Source organism: Xyrauchen texanus, chromosome 23 (assembly GCF_025860055.1).
Source record: "Xyrauchen texanus isolate HMW12.3.18 chromosome 23, RBS_HiC_50CHRs, whole genome shotgun sequence".
Lineage (NCBI taxonomy): Eukaryota > Metazoa > Chordata > Actinopteri > Cypriniformes > Catostomidae > Xyrauchen > Xyrauchen texanus.
In genome coordinates this window covers 19,615,427-19,627,774 of record NC_068298.1, presented here as the reverse complement: position 1 = coordinate 19,627,774, position 12,348 = coordinate 19,615,427, and the positions used below count along the sequence as shown (strand labels likewise).

At 40.0% G+C, this 12,348-nt stretch overlaps 1 protein-coding gene across 1 annotated transcript; it reads left to right on the top strand.

Moving 5' to 3' along the window:
* The first annotated feature begins 8,829 nt into the window (after positions 1–8,829).
* Positions 8,830–10,920, top strand: adrb2a (adrenoceptor beta 2, surface a). The gene is made up of 2 exons (XM_052154597.1): positions 8,830–8,975; positions 9,673–10,920. Exon 2 carries the CDS (start codon positions 9,676–9,678, stop codon positions 10,918–10,920), a length of 1,245 nt encoding a protein of 414 aa, XP_052010557.1. The 5' UTR covers positions 8,830–8,975; positions 9,673–9,675.
* Positions 10,921–12,348: the final 1,428 nt, after the last annotated feature.

Below are 12,348 nucleotides of genomic sequence, written 5' to 3'. Positions count from 1 at the left end.
GAAGCAGAGTAATTCGAAAATACTACTGGTTTTCTACTGATACAAAGCTTAATGCTACATCCTGGAGTATCCCTTTAAAAGCAAGCACCCTCCTCTAGGACATATCCATAAGCCCCTCCTCACCTTGAGGAGTTCAGCTCCCACACTCAGAGGGCCAGAGTAGGGAAATACATGCCTACAGTGAGACACAAACCCTGTGATGTTGAGCCAATACAAACCAAGCTACAGGGCCAATTACACACAACTCCAAAAGCACAACTCCCACCGCAGAATTCATGTCTCCATAGAGCACATTCTAGATGACTGCTATCCACTTTTCAGCACTCCCCTTTGTAACTTTGACAGCCAGAATTTGGCTTTCCAGAGGACGGGAGTGTTGGAATTTATTTATGTCTGAGATCACAGAGATAAAAAGTAAATAAACAGTTGATTCCATTCAATCTGTTCACATGCACATCAGTATTCAGTACAGATAGTGTAAGTTTACTTTCATTAACATATATGGGCTCTCAGGGCCTACCCAATAGAGAACAAATCTGACTGTAATGATGATAAGGACACTGTTTTCCAAAAACCTCAACAAACAGACCTACGAATTTCATCTATATGAATCATGGACTCGTGAACCATTCTCAATCAAGTTTTGATTGATTGGAATTTACAAAGTCCTCTGTGAAATGCATCCATATAGGTTACTAAAGACAGAAAACCTTATGGATTCTTTCTGTATATGTGATTATATGCCCTATGATCTAAATTATATGAACAATAAAAACAATTTCACTGTTTTTTGGCCCTGGCACAAAATGACCAGCTAACATCATTTCACTAATCATATCAGCAGCACCTGTCAAAGTGTGAATGAGTACTAGTCAGGTGAAATCACTCTATCATTCTGATTGGATTATAAGAGCAGGCTGATTGCTATAAAAGGAGGGAAGAAGTGCTTCCAATCATTGTCAGAATCAGAATCAGAATCAGAAAAAGCTTTATTGTTTTTAAAGTTTTTTACTCATACAAGGAATTTGTTTTGGTGTTGTAGGTGCATTCACACAATCTCGAAATATATGAAACAAGAATTAAAATATAAGCAATACAAATATAAATATAAATATGTCCACGCAGTATCAATTAAAAGTAAGTATAAAATAAAAGAGAGCAGAGAAGTACAGTGGAATGTAGAGCCAGAGGTGGAGTGTGGAGAGTGTTAGGGTGGGTACCGGGCCTTGTTGATAAGGCAAGTGGCGGATGGGAAGAAACTGTTCTTGTGGCGTGAGGTTTTTGTCCTGATGTACCTCAGCCTTCTGCCAGAGGGGAGTGATTCAAAGAGATTGTGGCCAGGGTGGGAGAGATCAGCCACAATCTTTCCAGCAAGCTTCAGGGTCCTGGAGGCGTACAGGTGCTGGAGCGGTGGAAGATTGCAGCCAATCACCTTCTCTGCAGACCGGATGACACGCTGCAGTCTGCCCTTGTCCTTGGCAGTAGTAGCAGCGTACCAGATAGTGATGGAGGATGTGAGGATGGACTCGATGATGGCTGTGTAGAAGTACACCATCATTGAATTTGGCAGGTTGAATTTCTTCAGCTGCCGCAGGAAGTACATGCTCTGTTGTGCTTTCTTGATGAGGGCGCTGATGTTCAGCTCCCACTTGAGGTCCTGGGAGATGATAGTTCCCAGGAAGCGCAAAGACTCCACAGTGTCAATTGTGGAGTTGCAGAGGATGATGGGGGCAGGTGCAGGTGAGGCTGAGTTCTTCCTGAAGTCCACAACCATATCCACTGTCTTTAGAGCATTGAGCTCAAGGTTGTTTTGGTTGCACCAGGTCACCAGGTGGTCAACCTCCCACCTGTAGGTGGACTCGTCACCATCAGAGATGAGTCCGATGAGGGAGGTGTCGTCCGCAAACTTCAGAAACTTGACAGACTGGTGACTGGAGGTGCAACTCCTCCTGGGAGGTTTCCCCAGCCTCACATGCTGCTTCCTGTCAGACAGGCCTTTAAGGTGGGCATTGGTGGGGGTGCCCAGGTCCCTGCTGAGGTAGGGAGGTGGAGGTGATGCACTGTGGCTGGAGCTGTTGGGAGATTTCGTGGGGGATGGTTTCAGGACTGTCCCGTTGTCTTTCAAAGCGGCAGTAGAACTCGTTCAGGTCCTTGGCTAGGTGTCGGTCGTTGATGGCCTGGGGGGGCTTTAGGCTTGTAGTTGGTGATCTGCCTAAGCCCTTTCCAGACAGATGCAGAGTCATTGGCTGAGAGCTGGTGTTGGAGTACCGTCGTTTAGCCTCTTTCACCGCCTTGCTAAACTTGTATTTCGCCTCTTTAAATCTGTCTTTGTCCCTACTCCTGAAGGCCTCTTCCTTATCAAACCTTAACCTTCTGAGTTTGGCTGTAAACCAGGGTTTGTCATTGTTGTAACTCACCCTGGTGCGTGATGGAATACTGCAGTCCTCACAGAAGCTGATATATGACGTCACAGCCTCTGTGTACTCATCTAGACTGTTTGTAGCAGCCCTGAACCCATCCCAGTCAGTAGTGTCAAAACATGTCTGGAGATCCTCCACAGCCTCACTGGTCCACTTCCTTGATGTCCTCACTACAGGTTTGCAGAGCTTTAGTTTCTGCCTGTACGCAGGAATCAGGTGGACCATTACGTGGTCAGAGATTCCCAGTGCAGCACAGGGGACGTCGGGCATTTAATAAACTTTAGGGAGTTCATGAGTGAGGTTTCCTTTGTTAAAGTCACCAAGGACAATAACTAAAGAGCCGGGTTGGTCCGCTCCACACACAGTATCTGGTCGGCGAGCATGCCCTGTGCGACCTGCACGTTGGCCCGCGGCGGGATGTAAACACCGACCAGAATGAATGAAGCAAACTCACGGGGTGCATAAAAAGGCTTACAGTTTATGATGAAAGATTAAAGGTCAGGAGAACAGTGCTGCTGGATCACTGTCACATAGTTGAACCAACCGCTGTGATGTAAAAACAGATTCCTCCACCTTTAGTTTTGCCGGAAAGTTCCATGTCTCTGTCCACTCTGTAAATTTGTAAGCCTGCCAGCTGCAGCTCAGAGTCCGGTATTAATCCACAAAGCCACGTCTCCGTGAAGCACAAAACAGTAGATGAAGAAAAGTCACTGTTCTTGTTTGCAATGGTTACCTCTAAAGAAAGACGTGCAGCCATCATTGCATCAAAATGGTCTCACATGCAAGGAAATTGCTGCAAAGAATATTGCACCTGAAAGAACCATTTACCGGATCATCAAGAACTTCAAGGAGAGAGGTTCAACTGCAGTGAAGAAGGCTTCAGGACATCCCAGAGTGTCCAGCAAGCGCCAGGACCATCTCCTCCTGAGGAGTCAGCTATGGAATCGTGTCACCAACAGTGCAGAGCTTGCTCAATATTGGCAGCAGGTTGGTGTGAGTGCATCTGCACAGCACAGTGAGGCGAAGACTTTTGGACAATGGCCTGGTGTCAAGAAGGGCAGCAAAGAAGCCACTTCTCTCCAAGAAAAATCAAGGACAGACTAAAATTCTGCAGAAAGTACAAGGATTGGACAGCAGAAGACTGGTGCAAAGTTATTTTCTCTGATGAAGCCCCCTTACGACTGTTTGGGACATCTGGAAAATCGATAGTCCGGAGAAGAAAAGGTGAACGCTACCATGAGTCCTGTGTCGTGCCAACAGTGAAGCATCCTGAGACCATCCATGTGTTGGGTTGATTTTAATCCAAGGGAGTGGGCTTTCTCAAAATTCTGCCCAAAAACACCATGAATAAAGAATGCTATCAAAACCACAAGAGCAACTTCTCCCAACAATCCAGGGAAAATTTGGTGATGATCCGTGCATTTTCCAGTATGATGGAGCACCATGTCATAAACTACATTCCAGAGTGATAATGATCTGGCAAATCCCCGGATCTTAATCCCATAGAGAACCTGTGGTCAATCCTCAAAAGGTGAGTGGGCAAGCAGAAGCCCACAAATTGTGATCAACTATGAGCACTTATGAGGCAAGAATGGATTGCCATCAGTCAGGATTTGGCCCAGAAGCTGATATCCAGCATGCCAGAGTAAATTGCAGAGGTTACAAAGAACAAGGGTCAACACTGTAAATATTGACTCTTTGCAGATATTGAATGTTTTTGCCAATAAAAGCCTTTAAAACTCTTTATGTCACTGCCAAAAGTATTGGCCAAAAGTATTTGCAGTGACATAAATTTTATATAGTATATATATATATATATATATATATATATATATATATATATATATATATATATATATATATATATACACACACTGCATATACATATACACAATACCGGTGCACAAAGGTTTGGAAAAAACGTACAGATTTTGCTCTTATGGAAAGAAATTGATACTTTTATTCACCAAAGTGGCATTCAACTTATCACAATGTATAGCCAGGACATTAATAACATGAAGAATTACTATTACAATAAAAAAAAAATATATGAACTTCTTAAACTACTTCAAAGGGTTCTTGTCAAAAAATTCTCCACCTGCAGCAATGACAGCTTTGCAGATCCTTGGCATTCTAGCTGTCAGTTTGTCCAGATATTCTGGTGACATTTCACCCCACAGTTCCTGTTGCACTTGCCATAGATGAGGCTGTCTTGTCAGGCACTTCTCACGCATCTTACAGTCTAGCTGATCCCACAAAAGCTCAAAGGGGTTAAGATCCATAACACTCTTTTCCAATTATCTGTTGTCCAATGTCTGTGTTTCTTTGCCCACTTTAACCTTTTCTTTTGTTTTTTCTGTTTCAAAAGTGGCTTTTTCTTTGCAATTCTTCCCATAAGGCCTGTACCCCTGAGTCTTCTCTTTACTGTTGTACATGAAACTGGTGTTGAGTGGGTAGAATTCAATGAAGCTGTCAGCTGAAGACATGTGAGGTGTCTATGTACAGAACCTCATGTTAAGTTGTACATCTGGCCTTCCACATCTCTTTCTGTCCTTATTAGAGCCAGTTGTCCTTTGTCTTTGAAGACTGCAATGTTTACCTTTGAATAAAAAATCTTCCTTTTTTGGCAATTTCAAGCATTGTATATATATCCTTCATTTCTCAAAAAAATTATTGACTACTGACTTTCTAAAGAAAGATGTTTCTTTGTTGCCATTTTTGACCTAATATTGACCTTAAGACATGCCAGTCTATTGCATACTGTAGCAAATCAAAAACAAACACGAAGACAATGTTAAGCTTAATTTATCAAACCCAAATAGCTATCAACTGTGTTTGATATAATTGCAAGTGATTTTCTAGTAGCAAAATAGCAATTTAGCAGGATTACTCAAGTATAAGTTGTTTGAGAGATGGCTGCTGGAATTGGGGAAGAAATTATTATTTTATTTCATTTTTTTCAAATATTGATGGTGCTGTTTTTTACATCAGTAGTGTCCGAACTATACTTTGTGATCAGTTGAATGCCACTTAGGTGAAATAAATTACCAAATATTCCTTCTGAAACAGCAAAATCTGTACATTATTCCAAACTTTAGGTTGCCAGTGTATATATTATATTATAATATAAATATATATTATATTTGTGTTGCATTGCAGCATAGACATTGTCCCACTTTCCAAAATTCTTTTTTACCTCAGTTATTGCATAAAGATACAAAATGTGCTTTGTTTAATCTATTGTGGTCCAGGGCAGCATATTAGCCTGTTGCTCCTTGTAGAACTTTGTGTTCTTTTGGTAGCAATTTACAATAAGGTTGTATTTGTCAACATTAGTTTTAGTTAATGATATCTACTGCATTAATATTAACATGTAGAACCTTACAGTATAGTGTTACGTTTTTTTTTTTCTATAACCTGTTATGAAATTAGACCTTCATTAGCTTAATAACTTGTAAGTTTGATAGTAACACTTTTAACCAGTTAAACTGGCAAAGCATGTCCCTGCATGAAGCTTAAACAGATCTGTAAAACAAGGAAGCTGGCAAATATGTGAGAAAAAGAAAATGACACATTTTTGTGTGTTTCTTTGTGTTCAAAGATATGTCTGACCCTGTAAACACATAATTTGATAAGCAAAACAGTTTGCAACCACTTTTGGAGATGCATGGCATTATGGTGCTGCGCCCCCGTTACCGTTAACTCTAATACTCTAAAATCAACCATAAAATGGGGATTCTATCAGTTTTAAAATAATACAAGAGTTTTAACAGGAGATCAATAGTAGTGCTATTATAAAATTATTAGCTTCACATTTTTGCCTTAAAACCCTTCAAAAATTGGCTCCATTAACTGCCATTGTAAGTGCCTTTCTATAACCTTGATATTTCGTAAGTTTGAGGGATGAGTTTAAATGAGTGTAAAGAAGTCAATGGAAAGGACGAGGTGAGAACCAACTTTTCAATATAAATTATAATTTTAATGATAAACTTAAAAGACAAATATACACACGACGGACATGTCCGTAAACTATTTCTCTCTCCCGCACAATCCTCCGCAGTCGGCCTTTATCCTTCTCGGAGGCTTGATTAGCCTGATAAGGGACCGGGTGTATATAATCAGGACCCGGCCCCACCCTCCGCCCTGCCACATTCCTCCCTTGTTCTCTCAGGCAGGGGAGCCCCCAGCATGACATACACCCCCCCCCCCCCCTTTCCCTGGGGAGGGGCGTGCCTTTTGCCCCGTCTGCCAGCAGGTCATCCCCATCTACCTGGACGAGGGAGGGGACAAGGGGAGGGAAACAGAAATAATTAAATAGGGGGGTACTTCCTGTATCAGTGTTATAAATTGTAAAATTTAAATGAGAGGTAAAAGGCCAATGCGGAGAGAGGAGAGAGAGATGAAAAAAAAAACACTTACTCGCCAGTTCAGTACACCGTAGCTTGTTCCTCGGCCACTAACGGACGACAGCCGCGCCTCTCCAGGCGGATCGGAGGCAGACCTGAATCACGACCCGGCCCCGCCCTCCACCATGCCACAATGAGTTGTTGTTATAATCAGCATTATACCACGAATACTGTTGATTGAGCATAAATTGTGTTGAACTATTCAATCCATGAAGTTTGAAAAGGTCTGGACCCTTTTAAATCCAAAACTAGAAATAGGTTGAAATCAGTAGCACTTTATTTTACAGTACTGTTCTACATTTATTTACTATATAATTACAACAACTACAGTAATTACTAGGTACTAAACATAACCATAACCCCAACCCTAAACTTAACCTGTATTAAGTACATGTAGCTACCTAATATTACTCAGTACTTTCTTTGGTAAGTACATGGTAAGTATACTGAAATAATACATACTGTACAATAAAATAAAGTACAACCCTGAAATCATTAGAGTATATTAAATTTAATTTTTACAGTCGATTGTCATGGAAATATCCCCCCACAAGGTGAAATAACATACACACTTCGTACTTTGTCTTATGCCACCACATTACAAATAAAATAAACAAAGATTCAATTTACCAAACATTAAAAATCAGAAAATTCCACTAAGTAAATAATAACGATAAAGCATAAAAAGGACAGAAAATAAAAAAGCCTAAATAAAAACCTATAAAACCCTGATTTTGCATAGAATATGTATGAAATGATGTTTTTGAGGAACTGCCTACACCAAAGCTTCCCAAAAAATTAAAAAAGTCTTGAATAAAGGAGAAGCACCCCAAAGAGATGTTTCTCTACTAATCTTTGTAAATATATTCTAAAACTGCAATCTCACTGTACTCAGTGTTCAATAGTTTAGCCAACATTTTTTGATTATTCCCAAGAATAATGGTGAAGTTATTTATGTCTTTGATACCTGCAAACAAGAGTGCTACTCTTACCTCTTTATTCACATAAATCTTGTTCCCTCACCTGTTCTACTGCAACTCACATGTGGTAATCTTGTACTGCTCCTCCCTGATTTACTGTAATCCCAATTATATGTGTCACATTCCCACTCCTCCAAACCATCTCCTTCTTTTCAAAAGCACCCAATAACCATTTGCTACATTTAATTCATAATCAACCTCTACACCCTAACCAGTGATCTGTGGCCAGATGCACTAGCCTTTATACTGTCTTTCTAAACAAAAGGAGACTGCAAGATTAATCTCCAGTTAGATTGATTAAACAAAGATTGTAACTTTCATCTCCGACCTCCTACTTTTCAACACACCCTCATGACCAAACTTCGCTGGGGGGACTTTCTGCCTGCACCACTAAAATGTCGCCCTTGGTCCATATATTAAATGTCAGTAATCCTCGCTTAGATTGTTTACTCTCTCTGTAGAGTATAAGGGCTATCCAGACCTGATTAGCTGGTCTGACCCACAGGAAACAGCAAAGCCAATAGCTCTGAACATGATAAGGGTATTGTTTCCCAAAAGTAAAGACATGCAAAGAATTTCTTCTCTGAATCTCATGGACATACATGGCTTCAGCTATATAGCAGAGCATACCCTGGGATTCTGTGCCCAAGATTAGCCTCTACATAGATTAAAAAATAGGAATGAATCTTTGAAAGTTGCATTTGCTGGCAAAGCTTGCATGATGTTCAAGTGTAGATTGGGTTAAACGTTCCATAATGCATCATATTGTGTTGCCTAGAATATTTTTTATAATAATCTGTCATTGTTAATTAGTCATGTATAGCAGTCAGCATAAATGCAGTGCAGCCTTCACCTCACTCTCCTGTCTAGAGAGCTCATTGGCTGGAAGTGAGTTGTGATGTCATCACAGAATGTTATAAGGGCTCTGACAAATAGCCTGGGAGCCACATTCAGCGTAACACAGTTTAGCAGAGTGACTGTAGGTGAGAGATTGAGAAAAGTGCTGTTGTGACAGAGAGGAAGAAAAAGCACAAGAGAGATAGACAGAGCTTGCAAAAGACAAACATAATGAAGTGGGGATCCCCTTAATTGTAACAACCCTACAGACCTAAAAACAAAAAGTAATTTGACTGAATGTGAGGAGGAGTGAAGGTGGAAGTCTTTTGGAGGTTTGTAAAAAACATTTAAGATATTTTTAAATACTAAATGCATGTGCACACTAACGCAGTGTTTGCTTACTTTGCTTGCCATGTTCTGTGTTCTTAATATATGTCAAATGTTTTGTCAAATAACCTAAAATGTGTTTTGTGTGGTAACTTTCAATTTAACTGATAATATTTAAGTCAAATATATTATTTAATATGAATGAATCAACCTAAGAACATTAGATTTCACCAATGAAAACAAGTGATCATTTAGAAATAGCACCTTCGTGGTAAATGGGGTTATGAGTAAGATCAAGATTAAATAGATCAATTTGCATGTTACCATTGTTTTCTAAAATATTATTTAACATGACTGAAACAACATCTGAGTTTGCTAAAAAAAATGTAATGCCTGCAAACTTAAAGAGCTTTTTCTACCTGATCGAATCCTCAAAATGTATTTTATTAGTGTAACCTAATGTATTAAGGTTGATTCATTAATGTTAAATAATATTTTTGCCTTGAATAAAACCAGTTCATTTAGATTTTACCACATAAAGAACATTTTTTAGGTAAATTTTATGTCAGTGTAAGGATTAGATCAAGTAGAAATACACTTTTTACAGTTTATGTTTGCTTTTGCACTAATTGTGCACTAATTTAGCATATTTTATAAAAAATAAGCATATTTCTATTTTTCTTTCCTCATCTCTTCTGTCAGATCATGGGAACCACACAGCCTCCTGAATCTCTAAACATCTCAGAGGGTTTAAACATCTCTGCGCCCAGCTCCTCTGCCGGCAGTGAAGTACGGATGGTGCTGCTGGGCATGGTCATGTCCATACTAGTCCTGGCCATCGTCTTCGGCAATGTGCTGGTGATTACAGCCATCTCCCGCTTCCAAAGACTCCAGAACATCACTAACTGCTTCATTACATCACTTGCATGTGCTGACCTAGTCATGGGATTGGTGGTAGTTCCCTTCGGTGCATTTTACATAATCCTGGACAAGTGGCACTTTGGCAACTTCTGGTGTGAGTTCTGGACAGCCACAGATGTTCTGTGCGTCACAGCCAGTATCGAGACGCTCTGTGTCATCGCTCTGGATCGCTACCTCGCTATCACCTCACCCTTTCGCTACCAGTCCATGCTGACCAAATGCAGAGCACGCAATGTGGTGCTACTAGTGTGGGTCATCGCTGGGCTCATTTCTTTCCTACCAATCCATATGGAGTGGTGGATTTCTGAAGATTATGAAGCGATAAAGTGCAAGGAGGACGTTCACTGCTGTGAATTCCACACCAATGCTGCCTATGCCATCACTTCCTCCATAATTTCCTTCTACATCCCACTGATCGTCATGGTTTTCGTCTACAGCCGCGTGTTTCAGGAGGCAAGAAAGCAGCTGAAGAAGATCGACAAAAGTGAGGGCCGATTCCATGCTCAGAACAACAACAGAAAAAAGCAGGAGGTGTCAAGCAGCGGAGGGGTTGTAGACAGCCACTGTGAGGTGAGGAACATCAAGAAGCCTAAGTTCTGCTTGAAAGAACATAAGGCTTTGAAGACTTTGGGCATCATCATGGGCATCTTCACATTGTGTTGGCTGCCTTTCTTTGTACTAAATGTGGTGAGGGTCAACTATAAGGACAACTTGCCATACAGAATCTTAAACTGGATAGGCTACGCTAACTCAGCCTTCAATCCATTGATATACTGCAGAAGTCCAGAGTTCAGGTATGCTTTCAAGGAGATCCTATGCCTTAATAGGCCACGCTACCCTAATGTGAGGCCAGCTAATGGATATGTATATAGTGGGTATAGCTGGCAAAGTGAACACAAAGGGAGAAGCAAAGGCAGTTCAGATGACAGTGACCCAGCTGGGGACAACTCAGTTAAAGAGGGATATGTGACTGCAGATAAAACTGACTCTAATGGGAACTGCAGTAAAAGCCTAATGAGTGTGTTATAATTCTCCTTGCAAGTCCTGACTCGTTCTACTTCTTAGTATGTCACATTAAGAAAGGTTATGCCTCCTCTGGTAATTAGGCAAGGGTGAGAGCATGCTAGGGATGTTTCATGGTGGGAAAACAGGTATGTTCTACCTCATTTTGTAATGTTTTCTCTCCAACCTTCACATACTTTATCTGTTTATTATGCCATGACACTGTTAGTTCACTTAAAAAGCAGATGCTAAAAAAGAGAACCAGCCTCTCTCTTAACAGAAGTATCTCTCTTAGCTATCAATCCTCACCCAATTGCACAATTTGAGATTATCTACAATTTCTAAAAACTGAGAAATTGTCATGATCTTCTTCAATACCACTTCTATTAGACTAAAAGACTAAAATAGGTATTGCCTTTTGAAGCACTTATTTGAACTGCTACTTGCATATTAAACCATGTCATTCAGTCTTAGGCCCCAATAATCAAAACAAGCAAGTCCCCCAATACTGGAGGAATAAAATACAGGAGTTCCAAAACAACAGTGTTAATGTAAAACTGACCAAAACCAAAGTTGACCATAACGAGAGACATATTTTAAGTATTTAGAAATATTTTGATATTTAAAACATTATTTTTCATGTCATTCATAAGTTTTTAAAGCCTTAAAAGGAAATCATATATACATATTTTTATTTGATTTATATCTTTAAAGTTAAATATGAAATATGACAATTTATATGACAATACATCGTAAAAGCCCTTAAAGAGACAATTAATCATCATAGCCCTAAACAGAGAATTAATCGTCATAATTGCAATTATTTGTTTGACAATTAATTGTCAGCTAAATTTCATAATCGTGACAGCCCAAACATGCAACGCTTCACAAGAAGTTTTAGTTTCCCTCTTGTAAAGGTCATTTCAGGTCATTTCATTTACAGTTCCTTTGTTTTGAATATAATCACTGCACAGCAATGCAATAAAAACAGGTCTTTACACAAACATTTTATTTTACACTTGCCACAGCTCTGTCATGTTCTGTTTTGTGTTGGCAAGAGTTGACAATCTGAAGAAAAGGGCTGGGTAAAAAATGACCCAGCATGCAAGAAACACTCTTGTCACAGTGAAAGAGGGGGATAAACCTTAATGGTCAAATACGCTTCCTGAAGGAAATTGCAGATTGTTCTGTCTTTCAGTCATGTGATCTGATGTGAGCATCCTTAAATGGAAGTCACTAAATATAAACTGATACCGTTTATGCAGTATTTTTACATAATAAACAAAGATCTATGTCTCTTGGTTATAGCACAGAACTCCTTTGGTGGTCTGCTATGATACTTCTCATGTCATTTCGGGTCTCTCTACAGGCACAGGCCTGAATGCTGCCAGATTCTCTGTATTTACCCTTCCTCTTAACATTCTCCTCAGAGGTGGGTAGTAACACGCTACATTT

Coding starts and splice junctions, on each gene's coding strand:
- adrb2a (XM_052154597.1), top strand. CDS start 9,676: ATGGGAACCACACAGCCTCCTGAATCTCTAAACATCTCAGAGGGTTTA.